The sequence below is a fragment of the Podarcis tiliguerta genome, assembly GCF_965153285.1.
Source record: "Podarcis tiliguerta genome assembly, chromosome: 8".
In the NCBI taxonomy this organism is placed as follows: Eukaryota; Metazoa; Chordata; class Lepidosauria; order Squamata; family Lacertidae; genus Podarcis; species Podarcis tiliguerta.
Window position 1 is genome coordinate 40,883,956 of NC_139541.1, and position 17,896 is coordinate 40,901,851.

The 17,896-nt window shown below is 42.7% G+C and overlaps 1 protein-coding gene across 21 annotated transcripts in view; it reads right to left on the minus strand.

Moving 5' to 3' along the window:
• The window catches only part of ZFHX3 (zinc finger homeobox 3), a 395,772-nt gene that overhangs the window by 73,023 nt on the left and 304,853 nt on the right, over nucleotides 1-17,896 (minus strand). For 17 of the 21 annotated variants that reach the window (XM_083452376.1, XM_083452375.1, XM_083452372.1 and 14 more), the window contains 2 exons: nucleotides 10,684-10,758; nucleotides 341-572 (listed from right to left, as the gene is read on the minus strand). In XM_083452376.1, the coding sequence (XP_083308502.1) occupies nucleotides 341-572; nucleotides 10,684-10,758 (307 nt within the window). The remainder of the gene's footprint in view (nucleotides 1-340; nucleotides 573-10,683; nucleotides 10,759-17,896) is intronic. The other 4 variants (XM_083452364.1, XM_083452366.1, XM_083452365.1 and 1 more) reach the window with 1 other exon arrangement.

Below are 17,896 nucleotides of genomic sequence, written 5' to 3' on the forward strand. Positions count from 1 at the left end.
GATGCTTTCCTTACAACAGGAGAATGAAATGCAAGAAAGATTTCTACAACCCTAGTCGCACACATCCACTTCAAGCCAACTTGGCTGATGTTGGTCCCACCAAGCAAGCAGAAAGTCAGTGCAAACCGTTATTCAGCTAGACAAGTGTCTGAGTGCTGGGCCAAAAATCCAGCCACAATCCCAGTGCTGCCTTCCCAACAGCAGTCATGAAGGGAGACCAACTTGTTCCTCACCTTCTGAAATTGAGAGATCAACACCCTGGTGTCACTGAAGCAGACACACCTCACTGTAATGGCAGAAAGAAGAGCTACACTTTGCTCGTGTGAGAAATACCACTCACCAGCATCAGGGGCGGAACACTTCTGGATGGTGAAGATCTGGCCCAGGTCCTCCTCTTCTTCGGGAAGTCCTTTCTGTAGGCGCTGCAGCTTACGCAGACTCTCACTCCGCTGGTGCTTCATGGAGCGCACATGCTGAATGAGATTTAGTTTGGCCTTGGTGGAGTAGTTACACAGGACACAGTGGTAGAAGCAGCTTTCCCCATCAACTCCACTCTCATGATGCTGAAGGTGCTGCAGAAAGGAAATGAGAGCAAAAGGTCAGCAATGAGGACCAACTTACACAAACTCCAGGGCAAAACTGAGCGTGTCAAAATCCTGGGGACCTCAAAAGGCCAAGTGGGGGCAGGAGAAGGCAGACTTTCCCACACTCCCTTCATTTCAATCACAAGAAGCATCTTTTTAAAATCTGAATTTCAAAGACAAACTCATCATTTGTCACCTAAAAGACTAAAAATGACTTGCCTTTAAAGGATCCCCTTTTTATTCAGGAGTTTCTCTTGCTAAAAACATAATTAAAACTCATGCTGAAGCAAAGCATGTGTTAATACACACACACTCCTCTCAAAAAGCTAGGAAGGCATACCAGACCGTTAGCCATGTCAGCCTGTTCAGCAAGTGCAATAGTCTTTTAGCATGTTAAGGCTAAAAGATTTATTCTGGCATATGTTTTTGCGGACCAGAGTTCACTTTGCATGCCTGATGAAGAAAGCAATTCATATCAGAATGTAAGAGCCCTGTAGCAGAATCAGGCCCATCTAGTCCAACACTCTGTTCTCATAATGGGCAACTACAGGCACCAATGGGAAGCCCACAAACAGTACCCGGAATACAACAGCATTTTCTCTACCTGCAATTCTCAGCAACTGTTAAAAATGCATGTTGGTTTAGGAACTCTCTGCAGCACCAGTGGAAAACTGGGCTTTAATCAATCCACCTTACAAGCAACCCTATCACTCTTGCAGAAAGAAGTGTCTCTTGCAAGCAAAACAAGCTAAATTCCAAACTAAATCCCCAATAGGGTGGGAAGGGGGTTGCCACAGAAAGATGCATGTAGATTCCTAGTCTGCAGCCTGTCTGCCCCCTGGAACACCTCCCTGACACTTAAAGTGAATGTGTAGCACAGTCTCTGAGAAGAATAGGCAATCAAAAAGTGTGTCTCTCTGGGTGATTGCCCAAACCTCTGAAGGTGCATGACACAGGGAGTTATAGGATCAGGCCAAAGACCCATCTAGTCCAGAACCTTTTCGTCACACTAGCCAACCGGATGCCCTGATGGGACACCTGAAAAACAAGAGCACTCTCTCCACTTGCAGTCATCACTGCAGCCTCACTGGAGACATTATGACCTTTTTTCCTAAACTAAATGCTCCCAAATGATGTAACTTTCCTCATGGGGGCTTCTTCTAGTCAGACAGTCATTTTGGCTGCTCTTTTCTTAACCTTTTTGAGTTCTACAATGTCCTTTTTCAGCTGAGTTGACGAGAACTGTACAAAGTATATTCCTGTATATGTAAAATTGGGGGAGGGTTGTTGTTTTTTTGCCTCAATGTGCACTGCTTTACACTTGCTTACAATGAACCACGTTTGCCATTTAACACACATTTATCCAGTTTGAAGAGCTCCTCGCATTCCCTTTTTTTGTTTTTACTACTCTGAAAAAATGGGTGTCATTAGTCTGCCCTTCCAACATTGCAGCAAACACAGAAAGAAACCAAACTGGATCATCTATGGTCAGCTTCACAGCAACCCACTCCTCTTCACCCATGGGCAGTAATCACAGTTTGCACCTCCCTTCACAAGCCTGCTGAATTCAATTCATTACGGAAAAAGGTATGTGAGAATTAAATGCTAGGAGAGCCCTTAGTGCAGACTGCCCCTCAATGTAGTTGAGCTAGACCAAAAAAGAAACTTATAATTCTCAGGGATAATAGGCAGAACCACAAAGAAACATTGAAAGCTGTCTTACATCAAGAGAGATGACTGGTCCACATAGCTCAGCATTGTCTACACTGAAGAGCTGTGATTCTCCAGATTTTCAGATAGGGGTCTCTCCCAGCCCTACCTAGGACCTTCTACATGCATAGCATGTGCTCTACTCAAAGCTCATCCATACAGAATATGAAAATGAAAAGCTAAACAAGAAGCCTCACTAGGAAGTAATTTCTTCTAAAGAATATAGGCTTTTACTAGCTACTAAGAAAAGCCAACCAACTTCTGCCAGGGTACATTGATCAATTCCATAATATGGAGGGGCACAACAGCTTTCCCCTCCCCCTTACCGACAACAGGAAGCTTCTAACATCAGGTTCTTCACGCATGGAATGCAAAATATTGATCATGGTTAGTCAAAGCTTCACTTTTAAAGCAGAAACACACTGAAGTACATTTGATAAAAACCCTCACAAGTGAAGTTTCCCAAAGGATTAGAACTTGCTGCAAAATGAGGGCATTCCTCAGTCCAGTGAGGACCATTTGTTAGAAAAGAGATAGTCAACACTGTGCCCTCCTGATGTTGTGGACTACAACACCCACCAGCCGCAGATAGCATGACAGGAGTTGCAGTCCACAAGAGCTGGAGGGTATTATTCTGACTACAAATAAGCTGAGCTTAGATCCTGGAAAGACAGAGGCCCCGTGGGTGGGTGATTCCCATGCCTAAGAAACTGGTCAACTGCCTGCCCTGGACAGGGCTGCACTTTCTGAAGGATCCAGGGGTGCTTCTGGATCCAGCTCTGTCAGAGGAGGTGCAAGTAGCCTCAGTGACTAGAAGCACCTTTTACAACCTTTGACTGGTGTGACAGCTACAACTGCTCCTGGACCAGAAGCCTTGACCACAGTAGTTGAGACACTGCTGAATGTAATATTGGGTTACTGCAACACACACTGTGTGGGGCATCCCTTGTACTTTATGCAGAAACTGCAGTTAGTTTTGGCAGCTCGGTTGCAGTGAGACCCTGTCTGTATGCAACCCTATGTTCAGAGATCTGCACTGGTTTTAATTTTATTTAATAAAATTTATATATCTCTTGATTGGTAAGAAAACCTCTAAGCAGTTTACAAAAGTATAAAATGAAACATTAAAATATGTTTTAAGCAGGTTGTCTATCTGCTACAGGGCCAAGATAATCAAGGTGTTAGTATGCCCTTAACAGCTAAAGACCAGTTTACTTGCAGGATCACCTTACCCCATATAGGCCTACTCAGTTGCTTCAGTCTATGGAACTGGCACTGTTATGAGTTCGACATAATACTTGTAAGGAATTAATCTTTTAGTGTGGTAGCATTCACACTTTGAAACCTCCTGCCTGTTGATATCAGGCAGGACCTTTGCTAGCTTAAAACATTTTTCTTTAGCCAAACCTATCCAGAAACTGCATGTGTTTTATTTCATTTTAGCTTTGCTGATTTTAAGCTTTAGAATGCTTTTAAACACCTGTTTTATAATTATTTTTATTGAGAATTTTAATGTTTTATTTTATATTTTTGTATGCCACTTAAGGGGAATGTGAGTGGCGTTGTGGTCTAAACCACAGAGCTTCTTGGGCTTGCCAATTGGAAGGTCGGTGGTTCAAATCCCCGCTATGGGGTGAACTCCTGTTGCTCAGTTCCAGCTCCTGCCAACCTAGCAGTTCAAAAGCACGTCAAAGTGCAAGTAGATAAATAGGCGGGAAGGTAAATGGCGTTTCTGTGTGCTGCTCTGGTTTCGCCAGAGGCGCGTTAGTCATGCTGGCCACATGACCTGGAAAAACTGTCTGCGGACAAACGTCGGCTCCCTTGGCCAGTAAAGCGAGATGAGCGCCCCAACCCCAGAGTCATATGCGACTGGACTTAACTGTCAGGGGTCCTTTACCTTTTTTTATGCCACTTAAGAGGTTTTCATACAACCAAGTGGTATATAAATCCTCACCACACAGAACTCCAGCAATCTGCAACCAGGGTGGTACCCAACAGGCTTATTTGGACTGCTGCTGCCCAGAAAGGACCACCCTGCTGAGAGCCTGAGGGCTCACTCCTGCCTCTCTCCACCTGACCCAGGCTTCAAAAGGACTGATGCTGTTAAATTGCTTTTAAGTTGTTGTTGTTGTTGTTTTTAAAAAAAATTAATTGCTTTTTAGCGTTTTAACTGTTTTTAACCCACATCCTATGCCCTTTTAAAATGTGTTGGGGGTGGTTATTGGGTTGTTGTTGTTGTTTTTAATTTGATTATGTACTTTGTAGTTTTACATTCTGATTTTATCCTATGAACCGTCCTGAGACCTGTAGGTATAGGGCTGTATATAAATTCAATATATTATTATTATTATTATTATTATTATTATTATTATTATTTAGATTTCTTGCCGACTCTTCACCATATAGTCCCAGGGCAGGTTACAACATTTGTAACTGTGTAATGTTAAAGCCAAATAAAATAGTTCTAAAATGAAAATAGATAAAATAAATATACACCAGACAAGAAAGCAGGTCCCACAGAAATCTTAACTGCCAAAGGTCAGGGGAAAGAGGTGTATTTTCCAGATAAGATATAGCAAAGGTGACAGACGCACCTCTGTGAGGAGGGAGTTTCATGGTTTAAGGGCTACTGTGGAGTATGTCCACCCCAGACTGCCAGCCTCTGAACTTCTGACGTCAATGTTTCATTGACGTCAGAAGCCCTCTGTCCAAACAATCCACAAATGTATGTTCAAGACCCATGGACAGTTCCCTGTGTTCAATTGCTAAGGGACAGGTTGCTATACAGTTAAGGACAGAAAATGACTGAGAAAGAGAAATTTTAAGAAAGCTCTGGTGGTGAGCCGCATCTTGAAAAGATGTCAGAGAAGAAAGCCCCAAAGGGGCTAACCAAGCAAATGGCTGTGAAAAAAACTTCACACAACTTAAAGCTCAGGAGGGGAAGGAGAAAGCAGCACTTGTAAGGCTGATCAGGAGTCCAGTAGAACAAAGTAAGACACAGGGGTTGAAGTCAAGGAGAAAGCAGGTCTAGGGGATGCTGGGCTGGGTGTGAGCAAGACCAAAACTATTTTGGGCTGCTAGGTCTGGACTCTAGAAGCTGACAGGTGTGTGGGTATTGTCTGCCAGTTGTGGCCTCTATTGTGATTGGTGCACTGTGAACTGGTAAATCTACAGAAGGAAGCAATGAAGGCTAAAGGCAACGGATAATGACAGAATTATACATACTGATTTGAACTGAAAAGCCAGTTCCTTGCCTATGATTCTGGTTTCCCAGGACTGGCCCTCTAGAAGTTGTTGGACACCAACTCCCATTAACCTCAGTCAGCATGGTCAATGGATGGTCAAAGATGATGGAAGCTGAAGGGCCACAGGCTCCCCAACTCTAGCTTATCATGAGGAAGGGAGACAAAGAGGGCAGGTGAGAAGCTTTGGGTTCAACCTATAGCAGTAAAATCACTCAGTAGGTTCTGTGAAGGTCATATATTGGACCCAGATGCCTTCATGTTGCCAAAATTTTAGGACAACTGCATAGAGACAAGTGAAGGTAGGCTACACACAGTTGTTTCAAGGGGGAGTTGCATCTTCAACTTTGCATGCAGTAGAGTCAGACATGCCCCTGTACATTGCAGGACATCTCCGCTTTTCTGGGCCAAGAAAATTTTCACATGGTGCCCTCAGCTTTTCCCAAATGTGGCCACCGTCAGGCCTCTGTGGTTTCTCCATCATTAAGGTATACATTAAAAGTCAACAAAAAGGTGGCTCAAGGAACTAAGCATAATTCATGCAAAGCAGTTTTAGAGAAAGGGAACAGAGGTCTCCGCAGCAAGTGCCAGAAACTATTGATTAACTGAACACCACAGTTAAGACACATAAAACCAGGACTTAAAAATGAACTCACTTTTATGCTTCTTCTACCCCAACACTGCATGGATCCTGGCTGACATAGTCATACATGGCTTGTTCACATCACTGTTACAGAAGGCTTCTGAGATTTATAAATAGTTAAACTCCCTTTTATATCTCAGGGCAGATTAGAAATTGCAACTGTCACTGCAGCAAGCAGTAGTCAACCATCTCCCCATGATCAACTGCTCTGTGAAGCCTGTGCTAAGAGTGGCAGAAGCAAGCAAAGGTCCTGCTGTTGCTGGGACCTCTGAACCCTTCTTCTGCCCCGTCCATAGAACCAAAAGGCAAATCTATTTTAGGGCAGTATTTCAGATTGCTCACCCCTTTGCTTTCCCCCATCCATTCCAGTACAGAAATGGCTGGCCGGCCCAAGGTTTGTTCCTCTACCAACACCTACATGCAATGGAGTCTCTGTCAGGATCCCCCATAAACAACAGAAACACACGGCCGGCAGGTGGATTTTTGCTCCACCCTTGAAGCCTCATTAAAAGCCAATATTGCTCAGCCTAAAGATGGAGAGCTCAGCATAGATTTTACTGAACGTTAAATCAACCAGCAAGCACAGCCAGCAAACTCTGTGGCACTTTAACTTTAAATAATGCAATAATTATTGAATTTCCTTTTTATAACTGAAGTGCTGGAATGTAAACAATGGGGCTGTAATTGCAGGAAGGGGGGATCAATAGAGGCAATCGTTTTCAGCCATGTTAATTGTAAATACAATTGCTCCAAGATGTCAGCCTTGTTCCTCTCGCTCCCAGAATCACCCTAACGGATGACAGAGTCCAACTTTCCCATTACAGCTGTTCGTTCCTTTAAGAGGTTCTCAATCAGGTCTGATCAATCTGTCAAGATAATGCATGGAGTAAGTAAGACTCTTCCAAACACAAACGCCCAATCAATAGCCCCAACTGGCTTAATGAGGAGGGGCTAAAGCCCAGAGGGAGGCAAGAGCCCGGCTGCAGCACAAGCCAGCTAAACAGATCAGTCCTTAACGAGGCTGCTCTGCATGCAGGTTTCAGAGAGCAACACGGCCTCCTCCCCAGGGGCAGGTGGACACGCAGCAGTAGAGATGGGACCAAGCAAGTCTTCCCCAATTGCACAGCAGGCCACAGAATCCTAATTAATCACTCACTACAGCCATTCCGAAAGACAGAAGACTGTTGGGCTGCGGGGCCCTTAGGCTGCACAGAGGAAAGACCAGAAGCCAGCAGCAGCAACAGAGGCCTAGAAGCAGAAACCATCCCTTTCAGGTGTGCACATGCCAGCCTTCTTGCAGAATAATGGTATGGAGCTATGAACACGCTAGAAGGGGGCAAAGAATGTATGCAGAAGGTACCTTGAACCTGACCATTTCTTTGGTGAGGGCTTCTACAGCTCTTTGGCCACAATGAGAGAAGGCAGGAAAGCAAACGTTGGGATAAATCTCCTCAATTCCTAAGCATAAAAATGTGACTGTCTTCTCAGAAGTTACAAATCCTTACAGCAGCTTGGTTCACCTAAATGATCATGCCATGTTTATGAGCAAGGCTGAACTGATGGGGAGTACACATTTTATGAAAAAACATGCCTCTTATAAAGTTCCCATCCCTACCACCGTTATCCAATTTTTCTGGAAGCCTGCAAAATAGGCTAAAATATCCAGCAAGAGATGCAGGAAGCATTGCCCTCACTCTGATTTGGCTTCATGAAGTCACCTGATTGGCTAGGTGGTATTACTAGGCAGTCCATTTAGAGTGAAGGCAATGCTTCCTGCCCTTACTCTGATTTTGCTCTGTGACAATACAAATATGATTGGTTGCATTATAACTTTGTATCATTATTTTTGTCTATGCAATCCCAAACTACCTAGCTTGTAAACTGACATAGAACCAAGAAGCTTCTAACAAGCTGCAAACAGCACATCTAAAATATTTTTAGATGTTCTTAATATTTTAATTATATTGCTTTGCTACTTTACCATACCACCTTTGGGAGGAAGGACGGGGTAGAAATTTAATAATTAATAATAATAATAGTTTTTTAATGAAAAGGTATTGGTGGATGAAGCTTAGCCTGACACTTTTTGTTGGTGAAAATTCAGCATACATTTTAGCTCCACAAACTAGTGTAGTAGCTCTGGAAGATGGACACACTTACTTGGAAGTTAACAGAAATAACACCTAGAGCACAGATCTAATCCTGTCTTCAGAGACAGAGTTAACAGTACTTGTTTCTCAGCTGCTGGCATGAAGAGGTCTGAGGCTCACCATATAATTTAATACGTGTATACCATCAACTTTGTGTGCAAAATTCATTATCCTGGGGAAGTTGGGAAAACTGAGGCAAGACCTATAATGTGCCAGTTCAGGTCAACCTTAGCTATCCTAGATCCCATTTAAGTGCTAAACAATCTGCTGCTCTGCACTACAGATGATTCATCCTTAACAGCATCCCCATCATTAGGAGCCATAGCTTAAGGGTAGAGCACATGCTTTGCTGCCAGTGGTCTCTGGTTCAATCTCTAGAATCTCCAAATGCACCAGGAACTGTCAAGAGCAGACTCATTCATCATTTGACCATGAGGTGAGGCTTTAGTGACTGCTGTGTCTAACTTGTGGAACATCCTCCCCAAGCAGACCTATCTTTTTAGCCTCATTGCTTGTCTTTTGGTAAGCAGCTAAAACTTGACTTTTCAAGGGAACTTTGCACTGGAAACAAATCTTCTCTGTGTTTCCCTGCCTCTTTCTGTTATCTATGACTTTTAAAATATTGCTTTAAACTTTATAACTAAGAATCCCCAACAGAAAGGCAGAATATAAATGTTTTAATAAATACGTTAAATTAAAATCACAGAACTTCTGGGGAAGAGATCCTGGTTCTGGACCACTGGGGTGCTAATATTCCCAGTCAAAGGAATGCACACAGAAGATAGTTAACTCTTTATTGTCAAAGATAATGCTTCTACAGCTCTGGATACCTACACACACCAATTTAGCATCTAGGCAGCTACTCCTAAGCCTATATTTGGCTATTCTGGACTTTATAATGCTTTCCACTAAATTAAGTGGAAGATAGGACAAGAAATGTGTAATTTCATGCATTTCCCCCTGGACTCCCTGCCCCCCATCTTCATGGTGTAATACTGAGCATCTTTCAGTCCCCTGGCAAGTTAATATTGCAGATGCTGCATATGTCTGTTAAAGGATAGTGTGTCGTGCCAATTTGTTGTGAGGTGTGGAAAATAGTAGAAAAAACATTTTATCTTCTACTCTTTCAAGTATTTTGTCATGTGTTTTCACAGCCATTACTCACATGATTTTTCTCCTCTCCTTTCTCCTCCCCAAGCAGCATCAGAAGAAACACATCTTCTTTGCTCAGGTAGCCTGGCCAACGCTAGCTGGTTTGCCAAGCTATGTTGGCAGTTTTGTTGCCCACCAGCACTGCAAAACAAGTCTCCACCCGCCTCTAGTCACAACCAGCAGAAACAGAAAGTGGATGCACAATCAGATGAACACACACACCACGTTGTGCCCCAACTAGTCAACCAAGCATAACTGGATCAGCCCTACCCCATAGCCTTGGCAACAGAACACATTCTCTTCTCCAGATTATGTCCCCCTCAGAAACAATTTTACATCCTAGTCACACAAAGGTGTGCAACAATAGCCAAGGGGGGGGGGGGAGGCTTGCTTGTGAAAAGCGCACCTATTGTGTCTCAGCACTAATACAGCCCTAATGACTTGCCAGTATTTAACCAATACTACTACCAAAACTACAGTTTGTTGGTTAGGTGCCTCCTCTTCCTCCTAAAATGATGGTCCAAATATAGGTGTTTCTCCAGCATCTGTACTGAATATAGATGTAGAGGGTTGATTTAGCTTTTTGGCAGCCTTCCAGCCCTCCTATAGCAATCCTTTCACATGTGTGTCATCTAAAAATCCATCTAGTTGTTTTCCTATTTCTGATTTATTTATAACTTTCTTTATATCTATAGCAACTGCTCCTCAAAATTCCTTATTTGCTTGCATTATTGACAATTCATATTTGCATTTACAGAGTTTGTGTTCTTATTTTCCATATTTGGGCAAGACTTCTACTTCTTAAAAGGAATATCTCTTGCCTCTTACAGCCACCTTTACTCTTATTTAATGACATTGGGGTTTTGGACTGGTTTGTGCTCATTCTAATTTACAATATACAATTTATTGGAGCCTCTACTATAATACGTTTTTTAAAATCTCTATGCTCTCTCTCCTTTTTTGCAGCCATATCTATCTATCTATCTATCTATCTATCTGTCTGTCTATCTGTCTGTCTGTCTGTCTGTCTATCATCTATCTATCTATCTATCTATCTATCTATCTATCTATCTATCTATCCATCCATCTCTTCCTCTGAAAATCAATTTATTATGTTAACACATTTTGGACAGTATGCATGTATGCATGTAGAATCTGTTAGCATTGTAGTCAGCGTTTCCAAACAGTTCAACAACACTTACATCTTGCACCAGATCCAGGGCATCATATAGGATTAAATCAAGAGTCGCCTCTCCTCTTGTCGGTTCCATGGCTAACTGTTAAGACACAATCATTTATCATGTCTAGAAATTTTGACACATTGTCATGGCCTAAATTTACATTTAGCTGGTCACTGTGAGGGTAGATAAAGGGCCATTCATTACAATTTCTAGTTTGGATGCCTCCCAGTTTCCTTCTACCTCACCGTTTTGTTCAGAGTGTGGGTGTTATAAGACAGGACAAACCGAGGACTGTATTACTGTAGTCAGAAATACTGTATAAGGATACTTGTACTCTTCTCATGCCACCTCTTTGATAGGCTGCTATGTGGAGTCCAGCTGGGCTCTCCTGCCTTGCTTCTTTCAGAAAGAGGTTGAATGACCTGCTAGCGTTATTCTCCTCTGGCCTCGGGTGCAAGCTTTCAACAAGCATGTAGCCTAGCTAGAAGAGAGATCCAGACATGGGAAATCCTCTTTCCCCCACACAACACCCATTCCAGCACCAGGACAATTTGAACTGGAATTTGAGGGAGGGGGGATGTTTCCTGCTTCACATGTTTCTTTGCCCCACATTTAGTAAACATGCTACACCATAGCATGTTAATTTTAAATGCTGCCGAGCTATCTTTTAAAAAGATTCCAATAGCCAAAAGTAATCAAACTTAAATATTTGACTGGTGGGGGCTGGGGGAATCAATAAGGTTCACAAAGTATGGTTTAAATGTTATTGCTATTTTATTAATGCTTTAAAGTGTTTTAAAACATAACAAACTCAATAGAAACACACATCCCTGACTTTAGATTTTAAAGGGCAGGGGAACTAAGCTCTGAAAACTGTTAACATATTATTTTTGTTATACCTGTGTGCATAAATATTTGTGCTTTCTAGTGAAAGTCACCTGGAAAAAGTTAATTAAGATTTTGCTTTAGATATGATTGGCATTGTATCTATTCCAGCCCCCACTTGATCTGTATTGTGTTCATTCATTTTGTTATCAGTCAATTCAATGAAACATTTTTAAAGCAGATAATTTTCTAGTAGTGAAAAGATTTTCCTTCCAAAAGCTTTTCTGTGCCACATCACTGCTGCACACACCATTGCAATGACCATCAAGATCTGAAAGGGCTGTCCAGGGGCTGATGAAGGCCGGAGTCATAATGATAAAAAAGTTGTAATCAAAAGACAGTGAGCATGCAGCAGGTTCAGGGACTTCCTCCAATTCGTAGAACAAACCCCCCTCTCTAGCCTTAACTGTACTTGAACCTTAAAGCAGCAGCAACAGTAACTGAGTTGTACTTTAACCAGGATTTGAAAACCTCATGAAGTAGTAGACTGGTCATCATCAGCCAATAATTCAGACCACATTCTGGATAAAAATTCTTTCAATAAATAAACCTAATAATATCTAATGAGTAAACCAGAAGACAACAACAGTATCTGTTGCAGAAGGGGAAGGCTGTAAACAGACAGCTTGGGTTTCTGTTAAAACTAGGCAGCTTGGATAGATATCAACATCTACCAAAAAAATTAAGTATTAGGAAAAAATTATGCAGAACTTAGAAAGGTTGTGGAATTTCCTTCCTAGGATATTTTTAAAGAAAAGGATTGCAGACTAAAAAACACAAGAGGAATAATATGAGTATGAGGTGTTATTCTTTTTTTAAAAAAAGTATTTCATTATTGAAACAGTATTATGCCTTCACATTTACTCTTTTTTTTTAAATTTAAAAATACAAGTTGCCGATCTTGCATATCCTTGCATTTAGTATACATCCAAAAGGAAATAATAAATAAATAAAATACATGACTAGGAAGGCTTCATCTCTGGGATATCCTGACTCAGCTCTGGGGTTGGCTTCAACACTTGCATACATTAAACCTCAGCATAAGATTTTCATCACTTCAGCTCTTAAGGTTTTACACCCTGTCTTCTACCTATCACACAAACACCCTTGTCAGAATCATACAAACCTCCTGTCTATATACCAGCTGGCAATAAGCAAGTTGCATGGATTAATTACTTTTTATCAGAACTTTGTGTCTTTAGAAATCTGGAGGTTCAGCCAGGAGATGAAAAGTGGTGTGAATCAAATCTTGGTAGTGCTCTCTTGCTCTGCCTATTTGTGGCCACTGCTCACTAAAGGAACACTTTGCCAACTAGATCTAGAAACCAGCTAACACCCTGAATTCCTTGCCCACACAGCTTGTTCTGAGATAAGCTTCTACTGGGAACCCCAAGACAGAAGCACTCCAGAAATGACCCCAGAGTAGCTTCAATGGGCTGGTCTTGGATAAAGGCAGAATACCAAGAAGCCCATAGAGCCACTCAGTCCCAAAGCACCTGACAAAGGCAGCTTTAGCTGGACACTCAAGTGAGACCAGGGACTTGCTGCATAAGCACCAAGAATGTAAGACACATGAGATCCAGCCTATTGAAGGGGTCACTAGTTTATGGACAACTGAGGAGCACAACATCGGAAAGGTTCATCATGCAAGTTGAAACAGGTCCACATAAGCGGGGGCAATTCTGCAACCCTCCCTGGGAAACAAGGGCCACTTGAACTGTGGTCACTAACTTTTGTGAGACTTGCTTCTGTTGGAAAGAATCAGTCCCAATTTCTCCCATCCTACGCTCAGTCAAAGGCACAACAGATCTTCTTCTGGGTTGTTCATTTCCCAATAAACACATTTACTTCAAGTCATTTATTTAATGCATATAGTAGCTATATTGTCACTGGGCAACCAATTGATGGTGCGTAACAGAAACAAAGACATATCTTCTGGAGGCCAAACAAAGGCCTATCTCATTCTAAGAAATGAGATAGTAATTAATGCACAGTGCCTACCAATGAGTGCATGAACTTGATTATAGGGAGTGATCTCAGAGCAGTGCTAGAATACAAAAGTATTCAGTAGGCACTCATCCAAGGAGGAGTTCTGGGACCGAACATAAAGTCCTTGCCCCCAGTGGCAATTCCGAATAGCCCACTGAGCCCCCACTGAGCTACCCTGTAGCTGGGTAGTACCCAGCTACCCTGAGGCATCTTGCCAGTCCTCAACGTAAACTCCTCCATGCCTCAACCCAATTATACCTCTTCATGCCATGTGGGAAATCCAGAGCCAACGGCAGGAAATTCACATTTGGGTCATATCCACACCCGATACACCATACATTTAAAGCCCTCTTATACCACTTTAACAATCATAGCTCCCCCCCCAAAGAATTCTGGGAACTGTACTTTATTAAGGGTACTGACCTCACAGAGCTACAATTCTCAATGCCCTTAACAAACTAGAGTTCCCATGATTCTTCATGGCTGTTAAAGTGTCATAACAGTGCTCTAAATGTACCATGTAGATGTGACCCTAGTTGCCAGGAGACGTCATCCACAGGAGTCTACTTAGGAGGAAGGAAAAGCCTGAGAGGGACCAGGTGTACCTTATAACCTAGCAAGTGACCAGGAAGGGGCATCTCTCAGTCTCCCTTGGGCCTCTGCTGCAATCAGTCTCCTCTAGGAAGCCCTAGTCCTGGTGCTTTACCTTGGCTTGTTTCCCTTGGGTTTAGGGTCCAGGATCAGAACATCCATGCTATGGATTTTTAGCAGTTACAGCATCAGACTGAGACTGGAGAGACCCAAGTTCCAATCCCTACTTGTGGGGCAATTGTTTCAGTGAAACACTCAGTAGCCCAGCCAACTAGTTTTATCATTAACCATGTTCACAGAAGGGATGTGCAAATGTTAAAACATGCAAATTAGAGGCATCCAACTAAAGTGAAGGCCCAACTTGGCTATTTTCTTTACTCATGGCAGCAATCCACCTGCATAGGCAACGTTAAATTGTAAGCCAATAACTTGGAGATCAGACATGTGGCAAATTTTACATTTGCTGATCAAGAAGGTAGTGTTGGTTTTCATCTCAATGCTTTTTTTATGAGGGGCACTACCACACCATCAGATTCATATTATAAGAACATATTGCCCTAGTGCACAATTGAGAAAGTGGTGGGACAGATCCATGACCTGCTAAGATACACAAGCTAACTATTCCTGTGCACAAAGCATTCCACTACTAAAGTGTGAACTGACCTCAGAGAACACCTTTCTACCATCATGGTATGCTTTCAATTGTATGCCTGCCTGCAGGCAGAGCCTTTGCTTTAAATTTTTGTAGAATGCCTAGCAATTTCAGTTGCTTCATATTATAATAATTCATGCATACATACATACATACATACAGGGTTAACATTAGCATTTAGGATTTCCACATATCCATAACATCAAGGACTTTTGGAAGCCATCAATAACCCCTTTTCACTTGGGGAGAGTCTTTGAAGTTTGGCCTGCAGCCCACAATGAAAAGCTAAACTGTTTGGGTAATTTTACCTAAAGAGGGGGAAATGGGGGGTGGGTGTAGGAAAGCAGATATAAAACTGAACATTTTGGAAAAAAGAAAAGGTTTTTTTTTCTCTCCTCTCTTTCATTCTACTAGAATTTGTACACATAATACTAGAACCTACAGGGTTCATTCAATGAATCTGAAGATTCAGGACAGACAAAAGTACTTATTTACAATGTGTTCAGGTGCAGTCTATGGAACTTGCTCCTGCAAGAGCCAGAGATGGCCAGCAACAGGGAAGGCTTCAAAAGGGGATTAGACAAATTCATGGAGGACAAGGCTATTGATGGCTACTAGCCATGATGGCCATGTTCTATCTTCACTAGAAGAGGAAGTATTCCTCGGAATACCAGTTGCTGGGAATCAGAAGTGGGGAGAGCGCTGTTCTGCTCTCATCCAGCTTGTGGGCTTTCCAGAAGAGGCATCTGATTGGGCATTGAAAGAGCAGGATGCTGGACTAGATAGGCCCCCTCTGGCCTGATCCAGCTACAGCCAGTCTTTTCTTACGTTCTTTCACACAACAAAGACATTAACTTTTTTTAAAAAATATGCTTTTTATTAGTTTTCTTACTTAACACACACAATAGATTAACAAAAATCATAACAGAAAAAAGAACAAAATCAATAAGTTCTTACAAAAGAACTTATGCCGCCATATTCTTCATTTCCAATTCCTTATCTTCCCTAGTAGACGTCTGTCTTCTTCAAAGCAGGTCTGCCTTATCTATTTGTTAAAACTGCTTCTTTAATCATTTCATCATTTCTTCTGTTATTTGAATACTATACATTGGTACCTCGGGTTAAGTACTTAATTCATTCCGGAGGTCCGTTCTTAACCTGAAACTGTTCTTAACCTAAAGCACCACTTTAGCTAATGGGGCCTCCCGCTGCCGCTGCTCCGCTGCTGAACGATTTCTATTCTCATCCTGAAGCAAAGTTCTTAACCCAAGCATCTTGAAGCAAAGTTCTTAACTATTTCTGGGTTAGCGGAGTCTGTAACCTGAAGCGTATGTAACCTGAAGCGTATGTAACCCGAGGTACCACTGTACTTCTAATCCATATTGTAATTTTCACTTTTGAACTTTTGGTTTTTGTCTCCTAATTGTCTCCGTCATTAACTTGTGGGAATTGCTGCCACAATATACAGATGTGGCCACTTGTTTAAAGGTAAAGGGACCCCTGACCATTAGGTCCAGTCGTGACCGACTTGGGTTGTGGCGCTCATCTCGCTTTATTGGCTGAGGGAGCCGGCGTACAGCTTCTGGGTCATGTGGCCAGCATGACTAAGCCACTTATGGCGAACCAGAGCAGTACACAGAAACGCCGTTTACCTTCCCGCTGGAGCAGTACCTATTTATCTACTTGCACTTTGATGTGCTTTCGAACTGCTAGGTTGGCAGGAGCAGGGAGCGAGCAATGGGAGCTCACCCTGTTGCAGGGATTTGAACCGCCGACCTTCTGATCGGCAAGTCCTAGGCTCTGTGGTTTAACCCACAGCGCCACCCGCGTCCCTAGGCCACTTGTTTAGTGGGCTTCAAAATTTTATTAGGCAAAATAATGGGAGGATGCACCGATCAACTGCTGTTGACCACCAGAGCTAAATGAACCCTCCTTGTTAAGAAGACATAGGTTGCTATTGAATGAAAGTTGCTTGAGGGCCACAGTTGGGAAGGGCTGTTGTTTTCATGCCCTGCTTATGGGGAGACAAGATAAGCTGGACTTTCAGCCATCAGCCTCTTCATAAGTTCAAGGAACCAAGTCACATTTTAAGATAGTTCCCTAGGCCCAGCTGACCTGACTTTAAGGGGAATTACTTTGTAAGCCCCCGATCCACGGCATTAAAAAATATGATTTTGGTACATCTCAGTGTCACTCAAGAATCTGCCCTGTTTGTAGTGGTTGCCATGCAGTGAGAGAAAAGACCCCTTTCTGACCCCAGTAGACCACCACTCACTGAATCACATTTTAAGGAATCTATTATCAGTTTCAAGTCTAGAAAATTTGTTTGGTTTCCACCACTTTTCTGTGGAGAATATCCCAGAATAATACTTTTTAACTACCTGTTGATTTGTTTACACCAGGCTTCCTCAAACTAGGCCTTCCAGATGTTTTGAGACTACAGTTCCCATCATCCCTGACCACTGGTCCAGCTAGCTAGGAATCATAGGAGTTGTAGGCCAAAAACATCTGGAGGGCCGAGTTTGAGGAAGCCTGGTTTACACCCAGCTTGTAACTACTGTTTCTTACAATCACAGCTTTGCATTTTACTTTAAGGTCAAGTTTCAGAAGCCCCCTTCCTGTAGCAACTAAAAAATGCAAACATGAAAACAGGGCTCAGAAAAGCATGCTGAAGAGACAGCCTTCACTTGCTTGGCAAGAGAATCTCACACATCTGGCCCCAACTGTTTCTGCTGTACTTTGCTGAAGCCAAATAAGGAGCTGCCTCATGCAAAGCTCATTTATATGCCTGCACAGTTGCAGCACACATCTGCCTGGGAACCCACATTTTTGGAGAAGCCTCATGAAGGCAAACAGCCACAGCACCGCACAACAGGATCCCCGCCAAGCTGGGGGTGGGGACTCCATGGCTCTCCAGCTCTCCTACAACCTCCCTTCGTCACATGCTGAGCAGCAGCAAGCACTTTCCATGCCAGGCACTACTCCGCCTGTTGAAAGAGGCAAGCATTGTGCTTGCTCCCCACTCAGCCCCCCGAGGCTAACCACAATCCTTTGAGAGGCTCATGTATTTACAAACTGAGGCATGTCAAAATCAAAGGGGATACCATATGACATAAT